Genomic DNA, 25215 nt, shown 5'->3' on the forward strand with positions numbered 1-25215 from the left:
GTCCTACATAGGCTGGTGTAAGTGTGTCTGTCTGCAATAACACATACTGATCTTTGAAGTTTGTTTGATTTTAATGAACTGACCAAAAATATATAGCCATTCTTTATGCATCCCAATTTTTAAAATGCATTCCAAGTTACATGGGGTTACAAATGAACAATAGACCATAAACAGGCACACCGCAAGTTTTATGGTAAAGAATAAGTACACCAGCCGCCATACCTGTACAAACCAACCCAGTCTCCCTTGAGGCCTGATGTAAGCTGAGGTCCAGAGTGCTCTAATGTCTTCAGGAACTCTTCAGGTTCAAAAGGCTTTAACCTTGGTGGGTGCTGGAAAACAATTTGTAAACACAAATTTAGAGAATAATAGCCAATGAGGCAGTTGAGATGGATAAAAACCTTTTTCACTTGGTTACAAGGCTGATAATATAATATTCACTTGATTTTATGGAGTGGTGTTCACTTTTTTGATCTTTATCCTCACTCCCTTTTAGCCTTCAGCTAGTCTTTTTCTCACATAGACCAACCATATGAATAACTATTATACACATACAAGTAACATGGTCAATGGTCAAAGCAGAACATATTATGTTGGAAGTATTTTAAATTTTTTTGCAGAATTCCTTATACTGCTAATCGTCAAGCGGGTATTATTTTCCACAATTTCCTATGCACACGCTTGACGTCGGGTGCGTATACGCTATGGTTCATGAAACCTTGCAACTGATTATATCAAAGTAACATCTATGCTGCTTGTCATTTCAAGTTCATTTCATTACATGTTTTAGATTGCGTAGCCTTGAAACATGCACTCCGTCCTTGGAATCACAGCATAATGAAGGTGTCAAAATTGGAATACTCTCTCGCATACAGGGACCTACTACCAATCTGGCGGTGACTGGCAGTATAGTAAGACATTGCCAGCTACAATAATGTGAAAAAAGTGATTGCATCTCAATCTGGGAGTAATTTGAGAAGCAGAAATGGCAACTGAACTTGTAAAGTCATGTCTAGTCCTAAATTACTGAGGGGCAATAGTTCCATGAAGTGCATAAAATAATTGTTATGCTCTACCTACACTAGTCTGCCTCATTTTCCAGAGCACAATCAGAATATTTTTTTGTAAATACATGGACACATAATATGCTATGCGTAATTTGACAGCACTTGTGGTAGAACAATTGGGTCTCATAAATATGTGATAAATTCAGCAAACCAGTGAAATTTTGCAATTTTGCAACTGACATTTCTTCTCATTTTCTTATTGAATCGGTTGAAACAAATATTTATAACAGAAGTATGCTGACATAAGCACACATTTGATAAGCTTTATCTCATAATACAGATACCATTAATTTGTTAGTATTTACCTTCCATGGGGAGATATTTCTCTGCAAGGGCATGAGACTAGCTACATATCTTTCTAATGGTATAATAAAACTTTGTGTTAACTCTAGTAGATGTCTTCTTAACATGGCATCTTGCACCTCCTGTGGCCTCTTGGTCTGTACACCCTGTTATAAACAAAGACAAAATATGAGCAGAGTGTCAAAATTGATGCAATAAATTGTATTTTATGATCGTCCTAATATCATACATATATTGACATATCAAAAAAAAGAAAAGAAAAAAGAAGGGTATACAAACAAAATAACTGGTACCTTTAACAAATTTACAGTACAACTTTAGATAGATTAATAACAGGCTTGCTTTGTTAGTACTATCAACATGATCAACTCTTGCCATGAAAATATATTTGTATACTTGTATGGTTTTGAATGTTAGTGAAAATATATTATGTAACCTGCTGAATATGTTGACATATTTTGTGCATGTTCTTTTCTGAAAGGCCACGCACATGGCAAAGCTCTGTTCAACTTTCTTTAAATCAATTATTTTTAATCCTTACACCATGTGCTTCTATGTGTTGCAACTCTTGTGATGATCGAACATAGGGAACTGGAGTTAAAGTAAATCAAAGAACTACGATGCGAATTTTATTAAACAAAAAAGTGACCCTGGTCCAATGTTAATTTCCCAGTGTGATACCTCAGTCTTATTTTACCTCAATTAGTTACCTATGATTAGCTAATGTTTTGCCTTCATTGTTTTGCCTTTTTTCAGCTGATATCACACAGAGACTGAGAGAAACACTCTTTTCCTTGTCAACTGATGGCAGTTTGGATAGGGGTGCTGAAGAACAGCTGTATCCAATTGTTCGGTACTTTGATGAAAATGTGAATTAAGTTGTAGGTGTGTTACTTGAAATAGCTACAACAGAAGAAAGGTCAACAGGTGTAAATATCTTCAAACTTTTAGACAACGCCATAAAAGAGAATTCCTTGGAAGGATTACATCTGTTTTTTCTGCAGACAATGCATCGGTGATGATGGGCATAGCATCATATGTAAGGAAGGAGAATCCAAATGTTTTTATTCTAGGTTGCCCCTGTCACCATCTCCATCAAGCAGCAGAAAAGCGAGCATCTACATTGCCTTTAGGGTAGCGTTGTAGGAGCATACACTATCCCTAGGCAGAACACTACATGTACAACTGCACGAAGAAAAGTGTGATTGCTGCTGAACTGAAGACTGCTGCTCCAGTCCCAGCCACATGTAAGAAAATAGTTTCCCCCAAGATGACGTTCACCTTGGTCTGGTGCGGACATTTTAAAAATGAATTTAGAAGAGCAGCAACGACATCACTTGCATTACATTCCAGATGTTAAATCTACATCATATGCAACATTTGGGGATATTCGCACGACTCTGTTTTGTTTGAGGGCCATTTGTTTATAACTGGTCTTTACATGTAACCCTATGGAGAGAGTGCCCGTTGAGGGCGCTTATAACCCCATTTTAGGAACAAAATGTGATTAAAAAAAAAAGCGGACTCGTGCAAATTTTCTAAAATTTTCAGAGTATGTAGTATGAACATGTAGAAATATAATCAAGTAGTTGCCTTACCTGCTCTTCTCCTAAAAAATAAAAAGTCCTATACCTCAATGATAATGAAACCTAGGTGTGACACCAAAGCCAACCAATACATCAACCTCAAAATCAAAGCCAACCAGTAAAGCAACCTCAAAATTAAAGACTACTACTAAAGCAGCCTCAAACCAAAGTCAGCCAGTAAAGCAGCCACAAAGGCTGAAGAAATTCATGCAACACTATCAGATGATTACAATAAACTTTTTAAACGTTTATTTCTGAAACAGACATCCTATTGTGCACCCATCATAATTTGGAACTTCAAAAAGATGAACCGATGGTACAGGTGTTACATGAGAAATTGAATGGTTTTCTCAAAGGGATTATGCTGAGATTTGTGAAGCCAGTGATCATCAATACTTCACCACAGCTGAAGGAGTGTAACTATACTGCGCCAAGAAAGTATCCTTACACTTGGAAAAATAATTACAATTTAAAAACTGAACCATATTGGGGTAAATTTGTTTTTGTAATAGATGCACTATCTAATCCTGCACATTATGACACCACATTGAATCCAATATGACCTCAAGAAGTAAAGTTACAAGCAATTGAATAGACGAAGGTCCAGTTTTAAAAGTCACAAATTGGCCTATACAAGGCGCAAAAAGATTCCAACAAGCGCAACAAAGAGACTTCACAGTTTCTTCAATGAAGCCTTATTTAAAGCAGTATTTATTTCAGTTTTTACTTCTCTATACTTTTCAAAACTTGCATTTTATTTGTCAGCTCTTTTGTTTAAGTTTTCTTTTGTTCCTTTTGTTTTAAATTAAAGGCATGCACAAATTAGCCATTTACCACTCTCAAACCAGATGTCTAGTCCGTGGAGTTTTGAATAGGCCAGTGTGTCACTTTAAAACTGGACCTTTGTGTAATCAAATGCTTGTAACTTTGCTTCTTGAAGTCACATTGGATTCAATGGGGTGTCAAAATGTGATTAGATAGCATCTATTAAAAAAACAAAGTTACCCCAATATAGTTCAGTTTTGAAATTGTGATTACTTTTTCCAAGTGTAAGGATACTTTCTTGGAGCAGTATATAAGGATCCAAAGAATCAAAGATCAGATGCACATTAAATTTATGTCAAGATATAAGAGCCTTCATAATATGTAGTCATGAGTTCACTTCTAGTGGAAAAATTCTTTACGCCAGTAAGGAAGTACTTCATTTCAGTGTGTGATTATATCATAGGCACATTCCCCATGAATGATGATGAACTGCTAAAACATGCAGGAGTTGCCTAGATAAAGAATCGTGTAGAAGCGAGTTTCTCATCCATGTCAAAAAATTTGATTTTATGCAAGACAAATTGGACCAGTTGGAATTTGCAGAGTACCAGGTATCAACCGTTGATGATCTGGATTCACTGGTAGAAAAGAAGCTATTTGAAGCTATATTGAGCAAATTTTCAGTTCCAATACATGATGATTTCCTGTAAAATAAATTAGAACACACACAAAAAAACCCAGACATACAAATGATGAAACAAGCAGACCAGCATACAAACAAACTCTTATGACATTTACTTACCTTTACTAGTCTCTTGATGATTGATTTATCTTTGCTAAGGAAAGGCTTGTATTGTGTGTACACACCTGAAAAAACAAAGCAAACTCTCATAAATGCATTGATGGATTCATCATGTTATTCATACAGTGTATACAGGTTGTTGATGTTCAAAATATTGATATGCAACAACATCATAAAAATACTGTTTACCTTATCTCCACACATATATGAGTACTTCAAAATTAGGTTGAGTGAACAGCGAACCAAACTACAAAACATATGGAATTAATTGATGAAGTTAGTCTGCATCATTTAAGCTGCATCCTTAGCACTAAGTAAAATATGTGTAAATACTGGGCTCAATTATGAGTGATGTTCCAGGAGAAATTTGCTATTTGCCACATTCAAACAATTCAAAGCTCTTATATATACATAATGTAACTCAGTGCTATATACATGAAAACAATTTGTTCACCAATTTCATTTGCTTTCATTGTGTGCTATGTGACATGCCAGTAAATAAGGAAAAATATAAAATTATTGAAGTTAATTGAATTCTTCAAAACACCTTTAATACTGTTCAAAGAAAACAAATAATATTGCAGGATGTGAATAAAGCAAAAACAAAAAAGCAGTGCTGTGATAAAACAAACATTGGAACTTTAACGTATATCACATAAATTATAGGAATGGATGGTGCAAAGGTCTAATTATGAATATCCTCACATGCAAAATTTTATTTTTAAAGATAATTTGGGCCACATTTTCTAAAACAATCAAATAATTGTTTAGCTGTGTAACTAAGAATTAATGTACAATCATAAGTCTGACATTTTGAGAATGACTTTCAAAATGTACTCAGAAGTTCCAAACCTTTCTCTTTCTCACCATTCCAGATTAAAAGTAATCTACTTTCAAGAGATTTCAACTGATAACCCCATTTTTATCCTAGTACCATGCAACAGGTTTTGATCATAGTGGCACCCTTCACTTGCCAATTAGCTGACATCTCAGACTGACCAGTACCATGCAACAGGTCTTGATCAAACTGGCAACCATCCCCTTGCCAATTAGCGGACATCTCAAACTGACCAGTACAATGCAACAGGTCTTGATAAAACTGGCAACCATCCCCTTGCCAATTAGCGGACATCTCAAACTGACCAGTACAATGCAACAGGTCTTGATTAAACTGGCAACCATCCCCTTGCCAATTAGCGGACATCTCAAACTGACCAGGGGTGCAGGTAACAGCTCCTTCAAAGTGGTCTAATTTACTCAGTTATATCCTTTAAGACATGTATATGGTACATGAAGTGAGATACAGTTTTGAATGATGGCTCATGAATTGCATATATGTTCAATATTGCAAGCACAATGCAAGTGTAGACATTGATGGCAAGGACAATGACACAGTCATGATGATTAGGATGCAGTGAATTTGCATTTCATTCTCTCTAAATTATGCACCTGCCAATTAGCTGTTGACCTCCATCAGCCTGTATCTATCTGTGGTCAGTGGCTGATGAAGGGGTACATGCCTACATACCTGGCTTAGATTCTAATGTTTTGAGGCTTCCTGGTTTCTTAGGCTTCAGGGTTTTTGAATTGGACTTGTCTGTAAGCAAATAAAAAAAACATGGCATATGGAAAAATTCTGAAATGATGCTAGCTTTAGTGTATTTTGCTATGGATTACTGAACATTTTTGCTAGATTCAACTGTTCAGTGATAAGGAGTAATTGGTACATGCTAGGCAGGGAAAATAAAACGGGAGCCATAATATTTCAACATAATGCATATGAAGCACATTATTTCAATGAACTCAGTGCAATGTGATAGGAAGGAAACTAATGCTGCAAAGGAAATAAAACTGACAAATATGGGTCTACTCAAACGGCAGGGTTAATGTGGCAATGTATTTGATAGGTATAATAGTTGTACAGTTCTACAGGCTTTTGTTCCACACCATTTGTTTATCAGTTGACATCCACAGAGCAACTGTGTTTTTCAAGAAAAATCTTTTGAAATTAGGAACTTTCAGATTCTTGTGCATTACAAGTCAATGGAATAAGTGAACAAAAGCCTGTTAAGAATATTGTCCTGAGCGTATTTTGGCATCAAAACAATTAGCATAAATAAGTGATGATCATGAAGCAAATTCACATGTTTCTTTCTTTTGATGAATTTTGTGATAGCTCAATACTGATCCTTGCTACTGGGTAGGCATCAATCTATTGATAGAATGTGTTAGCTGTATTACCTGCCACCACTTATGAAAATGTAATGAAGCAATGTTACTACTTAAAGTGATTGTTGAATACACTGGAAACTAAAACAACATTGCAGTTACAGATGCAGTGAAATCTATGACTTGGACAACTTAAAAAATTGCTATAATAATTTAAGCATGGTTATTTTGTGTGGAGATGATCTAAATGATGTGTCTTGTTTCTTAAGCTGCACCAGGAAAATTAATATTATGAAGTTAGAACAAAAGACCTGATGTAGTATTTTTATATATGTTTGTTACACCAGAAGAGAGTGGCAAGCATGTTATGATCACTCTTTATATAGACCTTTTCGGTAAATCCCATAAGCCTTTGGGAGTACAACTGAGATGTCGTCATTTGATGTCACATCAACTTGCAATGCGCAGTAACAATGTTCACTAAACGATGTCCGCATCGGCACAGATCGGCGTGATATCAAATGACATCTGAGGTGTACTCGCAAAGACTTATGGAACTACCTATTTCATTAAAGCTACACTGTGTGAGTGAAATGCACTCTGATAGTATGAAATGCTTGTTTTGTGTTGATGAATGTGATGAGTGATTGACTGTGTATGAATACCTACCATTGGAACTGACTTCTCCTATCCTAATGACATGGGGCCAATGTTGTAATGTCTTGGCAAAGAAGGGATTTGTTACGCCTAGGACTACTGAGGGTCTGAAAAATAAAACATAAACACAAAACTATCGTGAAAAGAATAATATCAGTAGCATAAAAAAGTAATATGGAGTTGCCAGTCCATGGCTAAACCTGAGAACAGTCACATGATAATTCGATATGAGTTAATGTTAGAGGGCAGAACTATAAGTTTCTGCACTTAATAATTAATATTTAGCAAATTAGTTGCTTGGCTGTTATGACAGACTTGATTATAGCATATGATTATGCTCAAATTATAAGTCAAATGGGTAATTTAGGAAGAGAGTCCATATGAATTACAATAGTTGTATATAACATAAAGACAGATAAGTCTTACATCTAAGTTCATGATATTTTATATTTGAATCGGAAAGTTTTGTCAAAAGTCAAATGAAGTATGTTCAGGATTATGCATAATTTCACATAGCTTATGCATGACAGCACTAATTTTCTGCTTCAAATCAAATATATAATCAACGCCACATAATCAAATGTCAGGGCCCAAATTGATAATGTCAGCGCACATTAATACACAAGGTATGCATTATGTTGTCGGCACACTTTTGTAGAGCACAGGCATAGGAGTGTCATCCACCTGACAGTGCCAAAAAAACTTAACTTTTTCTTACAATGTTTGCTTCATTCATTAATGTCTTGCAGCTTAGTGTTTTATAACTAGGTCATTAACTTACGGTGCTTGTGTTCTTGTTGTGTACTCCTTGAATTCACTGTCATGGATGGTGAAATATGGCCTATAGTCAGGCATGAACCTTAGTGGGTTTATCATGTTAACTAAGGCATGTACTGTATCGGAACATATTGATGGTGAGGGAGCCATTACTACCAAAGGCTGCATAGGGAAAAATCATAAGATATAAAACATTACAGTGAAACATTGTAAGGTAATACTGGACATCTCAAATATCCTTGTTTACTGGACCTCAGTGGCCACTAACATGTATACTAGTGAAACAATTCTAATTAATAATAAACATAATTATTCACCATCGTTGTTGCAAATAGTATAGTAAAGGAGACAAATAAAAAAGTGATCCTGCCCAGGAATCGAACCCAGTGATTTCCATTGATGCCACTGTTTTTTGCAATTTCTAATTTAATTTAATACTAGAGATTGATTGACTACAGATAACAACATTATTGATATATTCGATATCAGCTATTACCTCTCCTGTTAGAATGAGTTCCCATAGAAGCTGCACATGTGGTAAGACTGGTTGAAGGCATCTGAATGTCTCCACATCATGTACACAAGGCACTACTGTCATGGGAGACCCTGTAGGCTATATACACAACATACAAACATGGACAAAAGTATTAATAAACTAATACAATCAGAAAAGTTAATAACCATACATTGCACATAAAAGCAACTCCCTGCATTATTACATAGGATGTATGCTAATTGGTTGAACACCTATGCATTTAAGCATACCATTGTAATTATTTTTTGATTTCCAGCTATGTTTTGCCATCATTTTCTACACATGAGTGCACTTTAATTTGCTGCATATATTGTATGATCTACTCTAAAAGATGCAATCATCCCCAATACTGGGTTTATCCTTAGTGTAAGAGAGCATGAAATACTAATAGGATTAGAGTTAGGGTTAGGGTTAGGAATTAGGGTTAGGGTTAAGGTAAGGGTTAGGGTAGGATTAGGGTTAGGGTTAGGATTAGAGTTGGGATTTGTTTGGTATTCTCTTACACACAGGATACACCAAATACTGGCAGTAAGCTACTAATATTGGACATTTTACATTAATTTGCTGCATCGCTTACATCAGGTACACACCAACTGTTAACTTGTTAAAGTTGCAGTTGTATGCCCTTTGTTCCTTACCTCAAATGTTTTTTTGATGGCTGGAGACCCTGGTTTGTCTTGTCTCTGTGGCATTCTAAGTTGTAAGACACATCCCATGATGGGTAAATGTAATGTCTCCCCTGGTACTGGTGCTGGCCATTGGTCTATATCATGACATGCTGAAATATACAAACATTACAGCATCAGTTATAGTAGGCAAAACATATGGTCAGTGGCGTAGCCGGGGCAAGTGCCCACCCACCCCCAGAAATTTTCAGGGATGAAAATGGGCAAAGACTTAAGTGTCATTAAAATGACCAAAAATTGACAAATGGGGACAAAAATTTGCCTTTGTCTCCTCACACTAAAACGCTGGCTATGCTGTTGCATATGGTTCTATTTATCCTCTGCTTGACTACAAAAGCTTCATACCAATTACATAGGTTCATAGATACAACATAGTACTTTATGTGACACATGTCACAATGTACCATGAATACATTCAAATATATTGAAAGTAAATGTTGTTCACAACTTCAAATTGATCGGTTTTTCTCTTTTCTTTCTACATAAGCCAGCATGCTTATTATAATAGGCTTTTTAGGCTTGATCATTTTGTGTGAGCCTGGTCTCATCAGGACACAAGTGTGTGTCTCCACATGGAGAAACAATTTAAAACATACAAACAAAACAAGATATGTACTGATTGACAACCCTGATCCTCCACCACCTTGACTTTTTCCACTTCAAAAAAGAGCCTTTTTTACTCTAATATTTTTAAAAACAAAACATCCTCATCAGATGTAAAAGTAGGTTTTGTTTTCCCTAGAATTCCATTTTGTTGTTTTCCCTAGAATTCCATTTTGTTGTTTTCCCTAGAATTCCATTTTGTTGTTTTCCCTAGAATTCTATTTAGTGGGTGCAGAAGTAAAATAATGTATGGTAAATCATATATACTTCTGAGAAACATGGTGAGCTGTTTATATCATAACATTTCATTATAAACAAGTATGTCTTCTTTCAAAACATTATCCTTCCTATGTATGTGTCAAAGAAAATGTCATCAGTGTAATTGAAAAAGGAAAATCAGCATTTTTCACAGCATGCCAAACTATATACCCAAGTTTTTGTATTGCAAATTTTCAAAAGGTCTGGCAAAGCTTCTCATATTAGTAATTATCTTGATGCAAAGCAACCATTTTGTATCAATTCAACATCCTGAAGTATGTGTCATGCAATATGAAATGACCACAACTTGTTTTACCTTGAACCCTTCTTTAGTATTTATGATCTGTTTTCACTCAGGTATAAAAGACAGCAGATTTAATCTGGGCTTAGTGGGTTGGTAGAGAGGGATGCATCACTCAAGCCCCTGAGAGTAGTACACATATCACATGATGCAAACACAGACTAATAAATATATAAGAACATATCAGTGATGCTGTCTAAATATAATCAACCATACAGCATCTTTGATATACTATTATTTGTCTACATTATCATCACTGTCACATTAAGTCTTCATTATAGCCATTGTGAGTAGTTCCCACTTTTGGCTTGAATATGTCTAGTGCTATTTATTCCAAAAGAATACCATAATAGACCCTTATGCTCACAATCAGAAGCACTGCTACTCTATCAAACACATGCATAATGGAAAGGAAGGAAGCTTTACATAAACATGTTTTGATGTGTTTCAAAACATATTCACCTACAACTTCCTTTCTATCCAACGTTAAGCCCTTGACGCACAAATATATTATCATTATGCTCTATTAAGGGGGTACTACACCCCTGTGGTAAATTTGTGGCTATTTTTGCATTTTTCTCAAAAAGTAATAACACACTGGTAACAAAAGTTATGTATATTATTGGGGCAAGGAATCCAGTTACTACACTGAAATTTCAGTGACCAAAGACAAGTGGTTCAGTATATATGATAGGAAATGAGGTACATCCTAGCGGTACCTTATTTCTCATCATAAATAGCGAACCGCTTGTCTTGGGTCGCTGAAATTCCAGTATAGTAACTGGATTCCTTGCCTCTATAAAATACATAACTGTTGTTACCAGTATGTTATTAGTTTTTGAAAAATGCAAAAAGACACAAATTTATCGAGGTGTAATACCCCTTAAAATTATAGTAACTGTATAACTTGATAGATAGCAAAGAGTACCGAAGATTAGGTGAGTTTCCAATAAGAATCCTTTCCTGACTGAGCCTCTCAATAGTTACTAATCACCTTTGAACAACAGTTTTATCATGATATACCATAAAAATTTGCCTAATGGTGCATATGGGCTCCCTTGACATAACTAGAATTTTAGGCACAAAATAAAAGTGTTGTTCCGTAAAAATTTCACCAGCAAATAAGGGCAGAGACTTCTTGTTGGGATTTTCAGAGTAGGGAGCTCTGTATTTGTAAGTGAAATTTACTCTTGAGGCAAAGGAGCCCATGTACTCCATTTATGGTAGTTCCACTGGTCATTAAGTTCTTAGACACCAGAACCAAATTGGTTTGATCTTTGGATTGACCGTTGATGCTGCTTCGATGCTTGGAATTAATGAATTATCAACTGATTAATGAGAAAAAATGGTAAATTTGTATTGGTCAATTTGTCATTACATGCACAGATTCATATGTAATAATCACAATTAACAATAGTTCATTAATTGATTTTGTAAATAATAAGGATCGACCAAGCATCAATGGTTGATCGAAAGATCAAACTAATTTGGTACCATTGCCTTACTCATAATACAGTCACTTTGTAATGGGTGCAATATAATAAAGTTCAGCCAGTGGAATGGACTACTCATCAGGAGAATACCCCCACCATCTAAGCAAACAGTAGAAGCTAGTAGAAGACTTTATCGCTCATCACTTTAAAATATTTAAGGTGAATGTGGATAAACAAGATTTCATTCCATGCTCATGATGGCAGCATGCACAGGACAAGGCTGTACAGTGTTAGCCGTACTAGATAGGGCCTTTTGACCCTGGCAATTCCTAAAAAAATGTAAAACCTCGAGAACTGCTAAAACCTAGTGACCCACTTTTTTTGGTGGAGTGGTCACTGGGTTTTAGTGGTTAAAAAGGCTCTAAAGTAGGGCTGGTACAGTGTTGAGTCAAGCCCTTATACCGATTACTGATCATATCATTCCAACATGCCCACCATACCTCACCTGGATCATAGGGCCACTGGTCTATATCATGACATGCTGCAATAATACAAAGGTGTATCTAATATATGCTCAATTTTACCTTCACTGTGTTCAATAAATAAAAGTTTTACAGGTTGATACTTTATACTTCACTCCCATGTTTCTAAGTGATGTGATGAAAAATTAGGGTTTTTTACCTGGTTCCATACGTAGTTAGAAGTAATTTTTACTGCGTAAGTTCATATTTCATCTTAGCTACTATATTCAGCATATCTCATAATGTCATTTTGAAATTGTGCATCTTTAGGTTGTTGGCATACACCACATAACTACCTGGCAAATTCAGGAGTTTCAAATTATGTCTCATAATCTGCTATCTTTATCACTTTATCTCCAACATCTGTTATTTGTTTATTACCTAATCTGCAAATAAGGACTATATATAAACTTCCATTTAACTGTTAGATTATATTGTTTAACTCATATTTCGTGCGCTACTTCTTTTAATACTCCTGGCATCTTTAAATTAAATGCTTTAACTGCATCATGAGTAATTGATTAGATGATTTCAAAACTTGGCTCTACATGTACGTTTGTTTTTGTTGTTTTGTTGGGCACACAACTAAAAGTTCTGTGAGAATCGTAGCTCTATGCTCATTGCTCATGTACTTCATACATAACTGGCATGCTTGTAACTACTACTACAACAACAACAACAACAACAACAACAACAACAACAACAACAACAACAACAACAACAACAACAACAACAACAACAAAACAACTACAACAATACCAACAATAAGCGTTTTTAAACAGCAATGAACTGTTATAGCATGCAATAAAGTTTGCATAAATTTGCCTTTCAAATTTATCTTGAACAGTTGTATTTACCTTGCTACGATACAAGCTCATATGTATGAGTTGATGAATTAAATTATTATGGCTAAAATGCAGCTGATGGTTTCATAAATTCTACAGATAATATGCAAATTGTTTGCTAGTGAAAGTGTTGTTATACATCATAAGCTTACCTGCTTCTATTGTAGGCTCCCCATTATCAAAATATTCTGGGGCTATAATACTGACAAGGTTGCTAAATAGTGTGATATATGGTAGTCTGGAAAGAAGTACTACTGACTGAAACACAAAACAGTTAAAAAATATGTTACATTTGCATTGTCTACAATGTCACAAAATCTTTTGTGCAATATAACATTTTGTTTGCATAAAATTGTACTCTGAACAAATCTCTCATCATCTTTGACACAGCAGACATTGGATCAGGATTATTTCATGCACACTCTATCATCCAATCAGTGAGTTTATGATGTTATTTCTAGACACTCCTACATGTACATACCTTAAAAAGACATAATTTGTTTTCTTTGCTTCCCTGGCTAAGTGTACAAGATGTCACAAAACCAGTGAGTAATCCCTGATGGATGTGAGAAATGAACATCTGCAATAGCACTTCTTACCTTTTGGAAGTAACCTCTTCTTGATGATTTATCTTTTACTTGACGGAAATATACAAAGCCATAAAAGTGTGCTACATCACTCTGAAAGGGGTGATAATAAGAGAAAGTCAACTATTAATTATTACAATTCTAGAATAACTAAGCTCAAATTACATACAAATGCAGACGCACACCCCCACATTTGTGTCAACACTGGCAAACATGGACAGTCATGTACCACTTGGAGCTTCTTGACTATGAAAGCAATTGACAGTAATGAAGTAAACACACTCCTACTCGTATTCACCTGCACCCGTAGACCCTTGGAATTTACACACGAAACAAAGGACATTATATAAAACCTCAAAAGAACCCACAGTCTAAATTCTGTCTAAAGGTGTGTATGAATGTGTAGGTCTTTTGGAGCTTTTTGGGAAACTTCATGTTTATCTTCAATATGAAAGGTCATAATTTTCATATGATAGTTATCATTAGATTAATAAAGTTTACTTTGAGGACTGTCAAAATGTCAATTTTTAATAATTTGGCATAAAATTTGGATTATATCGCAAATTTCAAAAAATTATTTGATATCAGGAGGACATTCATCATATTCAGAATGTAATTTGGTGTGTTTGATGTGCTTTCAGGTCCCACAAGAAATACTGTGCAAAAGTGGGTTACAGAGCCCTTAAGTAAGTCTGATATGTGCCCAAAATAAGGAAATCATTGGTTTCAAATCACCTGCCCTGTCAAAGAAATCCCACAAATGTACGTATATTATAGATCTACAGCCATAAGCATAGGTTACATTTAGGTTATATTTCTGTATTCTGGATGTTCTTGATACATGTATGATGTCTGTATCAATGTCTAATGTTATTAGGTATGCTTTGGTTGGTACTGATGGAAGTATAATATGCTGGTAACCTATCATTGTGAAGACACGCAAACCTTATTTTGCCTAGAAGCTGTTTTTCCTTGGGAATACTATGAGTTTACATTCAGGTTATCTGTCATATATCTGACAGTTTGAATTATATGATTGAATTCCACTAGTGGTGACTATATACAGCTTTCACAGGAAATCTACGGATGCCCTTTTTGTGTCTTTATTAAAGGAAGTTTCTTGGAACTAATATGACAAGTATTGAACTTCGAAGACAGTTTCTGAGCCCGACATCCTATATCATGTATGAGTGAATACTTGTAATTTATTTATTATTGAGGCACAAGAAAAGAAAAAATTAAAAAGCCTTCATTTTGCTTTGTTTGTTTTTAGTTTGTTTACTTTATTGATTTGTTAGTGATTTCCCTTCTGCTTCATCAAAATTCATATTCACTTGAACAAAATACAGATTCACAACAGTATGATGGCAGACAACCTTTTAATATTGACAGGCTGTATCTGGCCTGCAGGTCAAACACCCCTAGAAGACAACCATATATAGATTCCACAAGATATTAACATAGCCTTACTCACAAATCATGTGTATCATCCTTTAATATTCAGAATAAGTTAACCGTGTGTGCTTTCTCTCCAGGCAGAGGATGATATTGCGTCTACCTCATACTGCATCAAGGTTCCTTTTTCTCAAAATTAAAATGTAATTGGATGAAATCTCCCATTTCATTTGACAAATCTCTCAGCTTTTTTCTTAATCATCAATCTGTATTTCATAAACCTGCAGCTCGATATTTTATGACTGTCCTTGTCTGAAACATGGATATTATATATTCTTTTACTTAAGCTTCTGATTCTCCTTACTTGGGAATAGACTGTCTGATATGTCTTATACTTGCTTCATAGAAATCCCATCAAAATGTATTTATAGTCTGCAGAAAATGTCTATTTTCATTTCTTGTTTTGAAAATGTGTATTTTGAATTATTTTTGTAGAATGAGAAGTTTGCCTTTTGCTGTACAGGTACTATTCCTTCTGGTCAGGGGTGTGCCTGACAAAATGGCAAACCTGCCCTCCTGACCTGTTCTAAAAATGACTTTATTGAGACAAATGCACCTGCCAGCAGGTAAATGGCAAAAATAGCACTATTTTGGCCCATACTGAGGTGCAGATTGGTGTTGAACTGGCCTGTTAGAATGTGCGTACCACAAATGTTGGACAATTTTGTCCTGCTGTTTTGAGCCTTGGGGTACCATGCTACACAGCTACACTGAACAGGTCTATGCACTACAAGTATGTCCTGTTTTCAAATGCAGTATGATTTCTCATGAAGAGGTTAATGATGAAATTTACGTATCTGGGTAAACAGGAATTGCACCTGGGACCTCTCTCTCTCATTCCAAGCCAAAAGACTTCTGACCAGGTATTATTCTTTGATAATACAAAGATGGCTACCTTCTTTCAATTTACCTGTAATATATTAGGACTATTCTTATCATATGTTTGTGATCTATGGTGAGACTGTGTTCTGCTCTGGCACTGTCTGATGCGAAAGTTAAACTGTGTGTCTCCCATGCAGCCTGCAACAAACAACAACAAAAGCAAAAATAATTAGTATAATGTACATGTAAAAAAATGATCAACTGCAATGGATGTTCATTCCTTTCTACATTTTATGTTCAACTTGTAAAATGGAATGTGAAGCTACACTATACTTTGATCAGCTCGTAATCGGCAGGCCTTATAACATCGTGGATTAATATCAAAATATTCTATTTTGAAAATTGTCTTGTGACATCTCGCCAGAAGCATCACAGAATATTAATCCAAGTTTTATATTTTGCCTACCTTCTGTACACACAAAATATAGACCAGACAGGTCAACTAATATCATTCTTAACGTGGGTCTACTTTTCGGCGTAGTGGTAAAAGCCTAACATTTCCGGCCTATTACAAGCTGATCAAAGTATAACCCTCAAGCAGAGATCACTATGGCAAATTGCCTGAGTTCCAAGGTGTTGACTTGGTGTTGTAGAATTTTGACAACCTACTGACATCAATATGCAATTGCCTACTTCTAATTCAAGAGCTGCATGCATAAAGGATGCTCACCACCATCATGGGTCCCTATCAACCTTTTATGTTTGTACTACTACATGCTATTTGCATGTCAACTCAAAATAATTTTACTTCTATCTTGTCATAACATATCTGGAGCTTCCTGTTTAGATAGTTGGTTTTCCATCATAAAATGCTTGGGGTATGTCTACCTCTACCTGACAATATCCGGCCATAGATTTCCCTCCTAGCTATTTCTATACTAAACACTACAACTTAATATGAGGATGCTACAAAGTTCCAACTCCAATGGCTACCGCATGTCACTGACTTTTGTTATCAATAAATCAAACCAATTTGCACAAATCCTGAAGCAGTTCAGCACCCAGTTAATTTACTCTTACCAAAGGCCCATATAAAATCCTATGAACAAAACAACTACTTGAGTTTTAAAGGGAAAAGGTTAACATTGTTGATTACACTTCTTATAGGAGCCTGTCATTTTCTTCGGAAGGGAGTCATGAATATAATAGGGGGTTAAAAAATTATTAAGGGCTTGTGACAATCAAAATTGTCATGTGCTACATGCAGATTCTTTACATTCACAGTCAAAATATGTGCACAATCTTTAGTTACAATCAAGAGGAGGTCACAAAATTTTTCAGTCCACGATGGGGGGGGTACAAAATTGACTCCAGTCACTGACATATCATGAACCCCCTCTGACTCTGAAGAAAATGGGAGTCCCCTTGCACACTCTCAAACACATGAATAGGTAATCCTGCTCCACTTCTGGTTTTGGTACAGATTTTGGTACAAAACTGGTTACCATGGTAACATTTATAGGGCTTCAACAATCCTTTAGTTTGTTCTCTAATAGTTTTTTCATGGCAGGTTGTGTAAGCATGTCCAAACTTACATGAGGCAGCTTTACTGAAATGCTTTACTTGGTAATGCATTCAGATTATGATATATTTTGCAGCAAAAGACATAGATTCAAATACAGTTTCCTTTTCAACATTAATGATAGATCCAATGACCACTCAAAGATAAAATCATTTTGTATTTCATGACATCATTGCCACCTGATAACTCTCCACCAACATACACATAAAACAAATTACTCATGAAATCTAGTCATTTTGCAGTGAAGAATATGTGCACTTCAAACTCATTATTAATTGTATACAGACCCAGGTGAAGAAAATAACATATAAAATAAATCATTTAAATGATATAAACTTCTGACATTTATCAGTTTAATTACAGACAGATGGGGCTTAGTTGCAAGAATTAATCTCACATGACTAAATACTTGAATGCAAAATTAATATCTACTTCAAAAAGCTGTCAACAACTTCTAATTTCTATTTAATAAATTTGCAACTTCATATTTCAGAGTAGAGTAATTTATATGATTTTCTTGTTATCAAGATTGCTGCTAAAATTGTTTTTCGCCAGCCCATTCGGGGCTGGATCTGTTTCAGGTTTGGGGTCAGTTTACTCAAGAGATTATATTTTAGTGGTATTGGAATGATTTTTTTTTTTTTTTTTTTGTGGTTAATTTTTTTAAATATTTTAATTGGATTTGTTAGGAAAAGTAGGTATGTTTTGCCGTTTCAACGAGCAAAACGAGTGAGTATTTCAAAGTTATATTTGAATTATTTATGGCTTAAATATTATACGTTTATGCCTAAATGTAAGGATATCGTCCATGTTATACAGCATATCACCAATGACCATGATGACGTGAAAGCCTTGCACGATGAAGCTATGGCGATTGTGACGTATTAGGAACAATCATAAAGTTGAATGACGATGTTTTATGTACGAAGGTGTTTTTGTTTATTTTGGTTTAGATTTTAATATTACACGTGTTAGGGAAGAATTTATAGTAAGCATTGTTGTTATTGGACGTCGTCGAATTGATGGTTGGTTTAAAAAAATTGATGTTCGAGGCAAGTTTTTGTCCGAGGTAAGTTTTTCCCAACTCTTACAAAAGTATTCATGTATACTCCCTTAATTTCTTCTGGAAATTTTGGCGAATTACCGAAAATTTTTTAATATTAGTACGCGTGTTGTTTAATATTGACGTGTTATCACGTGAATGTCAAGTTCGCCGTCCAATACTTCAGTAGGCCCTATGCCAATGTCATCGTAATATTGATTATCATTGTGCTTTTATGATGTTTTGATGGTCAAAAAGCACGAAGGGGTTTATTTTATATTGTGAGCGATGGTACTATTTTAGTCTTAGCGAACTGATTGTGTTTTGAGCGATGTGTTTGGGTTTGATAACCTTCGACGTCATTCGATTAAGCTGTTTTTCTTGGAAGTAGGTCTCGTTTGACAGTTCACGTGAGAAAGACAAACAGGTTTTACGTTTCACCACATGTGCGTGTTGAGTTTGCCTGATAAACAACAATATCGGTATTCAAAGTTGATGTACCAGATGGCTGCACTTTTACAGTTTCTGTATTCTTTTTTACCCATGAATATGAAATATTTTCTTATGTATGTACAGAGATCAACTACTCCCACTATTGTGTAATACGTAACAAGGCAGTAGATCCATGTATCTAAGCTATTTAAAATGTAAGCACATACTGTGATTTCATGTATGTGACAAATGTATAAAGCATTTTAGACCATTGATGTTAATATAATATATCAAATATACTAAATGACTTCTCTATTTTTGTACCAAACACCTTGATACGGTTCTGCCAATACCTCTATATTTATTCAAAGTATTGTAAATTATATATCAATTTCTTCAAGCATTACAGAACATAATACAAAACAATTGCTGTATTATCTATGAACTTGTTAACAAGATCATTTGGTGTAGAATAACAACAAACATAAGCCATGTGAATTTTGTGAAACAAATACTAGTATAATCAAATGCTAACACTTTGATGACATACATCAAAATTTGTTTTTGCATATATCTTACTTTTGTTAAACTTTTAAGAAATCAAAACTGGTTTATACTGTCAAAATGTAAGGTATATTTTTATGTATAATGTCAGCTGTGTGGTGCTGTAGAAGTGACGATTGTCAAATAAAAAAAGGCAGCACACGTCATGCTCAGACCAAAAATTGCCAAAACAAATATTCATTGTAACAACAAAAGGTAACAAATTCCACTCACTTTTTTGGCACTTCAACAAAATTCATATACATATAACTTATTGTCACTGCTACTTTGTTACACAACCTCACTACATCTGTAGCAGGTTTAACAAAGTCACCTACTTATAACATAAAGGATATAAATGCACATAACAAATATTTCCTTCAAAACATGATTATGTAAATATTCAAAACTAGTGTAGTATTAGCACTTCACACATACTATTTAATGTTATCTGTTTTATTTTGTAACTTTAAGGACAAACTTGTAGTATTAAAAACATCTCAATCGACAAAGATCAAAAGATAAGTTCGCATCTGCAATTCCACCAATGAAACAAAACAAAGCTGCAGAATCAACAATCAATCGCACGCACTTCTTTTGCTGACATCAGATCGAACTTATCTTATTATCGTCTTTCATTAATCATGACTATAACAACAATATTATATTGTTTTTAATACCATTCAAAACTACCTCTCATAAAGTATTTTAAAAACTGTAAAAGTAAACCTATTATTACCAATGTATTATAATTTTACTCCTCAGCTTCCAAAGATATCACATTCAACAATGCTCATCACCAAATACAAAATATGATAATCGCATTTATCATATTGATTATATTTTAACATTTCAAGTCAATAATTCTACGTTCAACTGTAATCTGGTTTACCAAAGTATTAATATATACTTATATGCTGTATTATTTTTAGTATTAGCTGATAGAAATACGTTACTCTAAATATGTATAAAGTTAACTTCTTCCTCAAAAAGTATACTTAAAATATACTTATATGCTGTATTATTTTTAGTTTTAGCTAATAGAAATACGTTACTCTAAATATGTGTAAAGTTAACTTCTTCCACAAAAAAGTATACTTAAGTCAATCAATTAATCAACTTCCAACAATACAAACCAGACAAACCTATTTATTTAGTGTACTAAATGAACATAACTCTTGTTATCCAACACAAAATTCAAGTACTTTTCTGGAAGAAGCACTTCACACATACTATTTAATGTTATCTGTTTTATTTTGTAAATTTAAGGACAAGTATTAAAAACACTTCAAACGACAAAGATCAAAAGATAAGTTAAGCATCTGCAATTCCACCAATGAAACAAAACAAAGCTGCAGAATCAACAATCAATCATACGCACTTCTTTCCCTGACATCACATCGAACTTATTTTATTATCGTCTTTCATTAATCATGACTAAAACAGCAATATTAAATTGTTTTAAATACCATTCAAAGCTACCTCTCATAATGTATTTTAAGAACTGTAAAAGTAAACCTATTATTACGAATGTATTATAATTTTACTCCTCAGCTTCCAAAGATATCACATTCAAATGATAATCGCATTTATCATATTGATTATATTTTTAACATTTCAAGTCAATAATTCTCGTTCAACTGTAATCTGATTTACCAAAGTATTAATATATACTTATATGCTGTATTATTTTTAGTTTTAGCTAATAGAACTACGTACTCTAAATATGTATAAAGTTAACTTCTTCCACAAAAAGTATACTTAAAATATACTTATATGCTGTATTATTTTTAGTTTTAGCTAATAGAAATACGTACTCTAAATATGTGTAAAGTTAACTTCTTCCACAAAAGTATACTTAAGTCAATCAATTAATCAACTTCTAACAATACAGACCAGACAAACCTATTTATTTCGTGTACTAAATGAACATAACTCTTGTTATCCAACACAAAATTCAAGTACTTTTCTAGAACAAGCACTTTACACATACTATTTAATGTTATCTGTTTTATTTTGTAACTTTAAGGACAATGTAGTATTAAAAACATCTGAAACAACAAAAATCAAAAGATAAGTTCGCATCTGAAATTCCACCAATGAAACAAAACAGGGCTGCATCATCAACAATCAAACGCACGCACATCTTTCCCGGACATCAGATCGAACTTATCTTATGATGCGTCTTTCATTATATTATCAGACTTTCCACCACTACAGTTCCAATGCTTTTTATAGCATGTAAATTAAGTCTTAAGCTTACCACTATGTAAATAATTATGACAACCAATACATATGTGTTACAACTGATAATAAATTTCAAATCAAAATTCACAAGTTCGTTGTTTGTGTTCTTCATCAACATTCTACATGTGTATATAAACCACTAATTTAAAAGTCCGTGCAATAAATAAAATTTATATAGGCCTATCACCCTTCCCCAATCTAAACAATTTTCAAACACATTTCAGCACAGCCTACTACCATAAAGTTTCCACTCAAACCTGTTACAAGACCACTTCTGCATCGAGGCTGGCTTTCCCTTTTAGAGGGAATTTTTATTTAGATCAAAGACTTTTAAAGGTCAGTCTGTCATTTCTAAGAAATAATGCTCTTCCCTCATCACAACCATTTTAATAAATTCCTTCAAATAAATAAACCTATATGAACCTGTGGTTAGGCTCCTGTCATTTAAGAATCCGTAATTTTCTTCTTCTTTTGTTGAAACTTGAAACTTATCTTGTTTTGTTGAAACTTGAAACTGATTTAGGAGTTTAATTAACAAAATTGTAAAGCGTTTTACAATACCTGGGATGTAACAATACATTGACAATGAATACACATATCGAGAATTGTATCTTTGTCACATGTATAAAATGCTATGATAGGTTTGATGTATATATGTCATTGATAATTGGTATTTACCCTGAATGTATCACAAATTACAATAATGCAGTTTTTGTTATATGTAGAAAACATGTTAGATAACATGGATTAAAATTTTCCTAAGATATGGTACCTCTTCAGTCATCATCCAATTTATGCAAAAATAGCTTTTGTCACATCTTCATATTATTTTTTGTTCACTGAATAATGTCACATGTGGGTGATTTGGTAAAAACCGTCCAAGTGGTTTTGGCTATCAGAAAGGAAGGAATGAATGAAAAAGGAGAAAAATGAAAAAAGAAGTTGCCGACTGGTAGCCAAGGGTGATTCACTGGCCAGGCCAATGAAACCATATGACTTGGGGTGATTGGGATGCATGCATGTGCAGTAATTTTCCTTTGTTAGATTTGGCATGGTTAGGGTTAAAATATCCATTACCTCACCATCCCTTCTTGTGTCATGAGGTCTTTTTTAAAGACATTTCTTGTTACATACAGGCTAATCATACTAAACAAATTTGTAGGTCCTAAAGCTTTGTGATGGTGATTTCCTTCAACAAATTCCCAACATGGTGACCGCTTGTAAATAAGTTTGAATTCAACCAGCCTAATCATGAAGCTCCTGTGGCCAAGTGCAAGGTACAGGTCTTGTAAATCTGTGGTCCTGGGTTCAATTCCCGGGTGGTATCACTTGTCTCCTTTATTTTTTGCGACGGTGATCCAGTGTATACTATAACATGCCCATTTTAGTGCCACTTCAAAAAAAATTTAAACTGAAAGCACAGGACGAAAGGACTCACGAAAAGGTGCATGTATATAATAAAGTGATATACACATTTATAAAATCTTGAAAAGGTATGGGTTAAAATTTGGGGTAAATATTCTGGAAATGAAGATCCATCTTTGGGTGACTATAAATCTCCCTATAACTGGGTACTGTATTTGATATAAGTACAGACTAGACAGTATCTCCCTCTGTGGTTTATTTAGGTGTGTAGGCAGATGACATGTAGTGTCTTCATGGGCAAGTGTCCAGTAACTGCGAACGCCATCGCCAGCGTACTTGTGAACAACGGCCGCTTCACCAACCCTGACCGTGATCACTCCAGGCGGGTTAAGAAGGAAGTGTCCGATCTTTGGAAGATGCCATCCACCTCCGATCTATGCAGCGATTACACCATGCAGGAAGTAGAAGATGCTTTGAAACTACTCAAAGCAGGTAAGGCACCTGGACCAGACAGTATCCACCCAGAATTCCTCCATCATGCTGGCACTGCTGCAACCAACTGGCTATGCAAGTTCCTGTCATCCTGTATGAACCGATGCAAGATACCAAAGATTTGGCGCAAGGCAACTGTCATCGCACTGCCCAAACCTAATAAGCCAAAGGATGACCCTAAGAGCTACCGTCCAATCTCTCTACTCTGCATCCCCTACAAGCTACTGGAGCGCCTGATCCATAGCCGTATCAACCCGATTGTAGACCCACAGCTTCCTCACGAGCAGGCGGTTTTCGTCAGGGCAGATCAACAGTGGACCAGGTCACCCTCCTCACCCAAGACATCGAAGACAGCTTTGAAGGGAACCAGAAGGCTGGTGCTGTATTTGTAGATCTGACAGCAGCATACGACACCGTGTGGCATAGAGGCCTGATATGCAAACTCCTCAAGCTCATACCAGACAGGCGGATGGTGTCCTTCATCGTGCAGCTAATCTCGAACCGCAACTTCATTCTTAAGACCAGTGACGGCCAAGCTAGCAGACCACGCAGTCTGAGGAACGGTGTGCCACAGGGCTCCGTCCTAGCACCTCTCTTATTCAACATTTACATCCATGACCTGCCCAATACCATTGCTAAGAAGTATGGATACGCAGATGACCTGGCAATCCTGAAGTCGGGCAACTCTTGGAACACAATTGAGAGAGCGCTCAGCCTGAACATGGACACCCTAGATACTTACCTCTACCAATGGCGGCTCAAGCTGAGTGTTGCTAAGACTGTCTCCTCTGCCTTCCATCTGAACAACAGGGAAGCCAACCGAGAACTCAATGTAACCATCAAGTCCAAGCGACTGAACTTCGAGGCTTGCCCCACGTACCTAGGAGTGAAACTGGACAGAGCCCTCACCTACCGGCAGCACTTGGTTAACCTAAGGAACAAGGTCACAGCAAGATGTGCATTGATTCGTCACCTAGCCGGCACCAGCTGGGGAGCAAGCGCCAAGACCCTCAGAACATCAACCCTGGCCTTGGTATACGCACCAGCAGAATACTGTGCACCAGTCTGGAGCAGGAGCTACCACACTCACCAGGTAGACACAGGTCTAAATGAAGCTATGCGTGCTGTGACAGGATGTCTGCGACCAACTCCAACTGAACAGCTTCCGGTTCTAGCAGGAATCCCTCCACCAGACATCAGAAGGAAAGCAGCCTCCGTAGCTATAGCACTCCGGTCTGAAGAACCAAGACACCTCCTTCACGACACCCTGTCAAGAGCTAGGAACAGTGAGGGTGAAAGCAGGAGATTGGTATCTAGGAAGCCGTTTGCTCAACAAGCAA

The 25215-nt window shown here is 35.5% G+C and overlaps 1 protein-coding gene across 3 annotated transcripts in view; it reads right to left on the reverse strand.

Annotated features, from left to right (window-relative positions):
- Positions 1-25215, reverse strand: part of LOC140149137 (protein DENND6A-like) — a 57886-nt gene that overhangs the window by 7318 nt on the left and 25353 nt on the right. The window contains exons 4-15 of one of the 3 annotated variants that reach the window (XM_072171320.1): positions 16261-16370; positions 13908-13988; positions 13461-13566; positions 12448-12483; positions 9300-9439; positions 8623-8739; positions 8131-8288; positions 7362-7456; positions 6052-6120; positions 4524-4588; positions 1373-1516; positions 223-332 (exon numbers count right to left, since the gene is read on the reverse strand). In XM_072171320.1, coding sequence (XP_072027421.1) covers positions 223-332; positions 1373-1516; positions 4524-4588; positions 6052-6120; positions 7362-7456; positions 8131-8288; positions 8623-8739; positions 9300-9439; positions 12448-12483; positions 13461-13566; positions 13908-13988; positions 16261-16370 — 1231 coding nt within the window. The remainder of the gene's footprint in view (positions 1-222; positions 333-1372; positions 1517-4523; positions 4589-6051; positions 6121-7361; positions 7457-8130; positions 8289-8622; positions 8740-9299; positions 9440-12447; positions 12484-13460; positions 13567-13907; positions 13989-16260; positions 16371-25215) is intronic. The other 2 variants (XM_072171321.1, XM_072171322.1) reach the window with 2 other exon arrangements.

This window comes from Amphiura filiformis, chromosome 3, assembly GCF_039555335.1.
Source record: "Amphiura filiformis chromosome 3, Afil_fr2py, whole genome shotgun sequence".
Lineage (NCBI taxonomy): Eukaryota > Metazoa > Echinodermata > Ophiuroidea > Amphilepidida > Amphiuridae > Amphiura > Amphiura filiformis.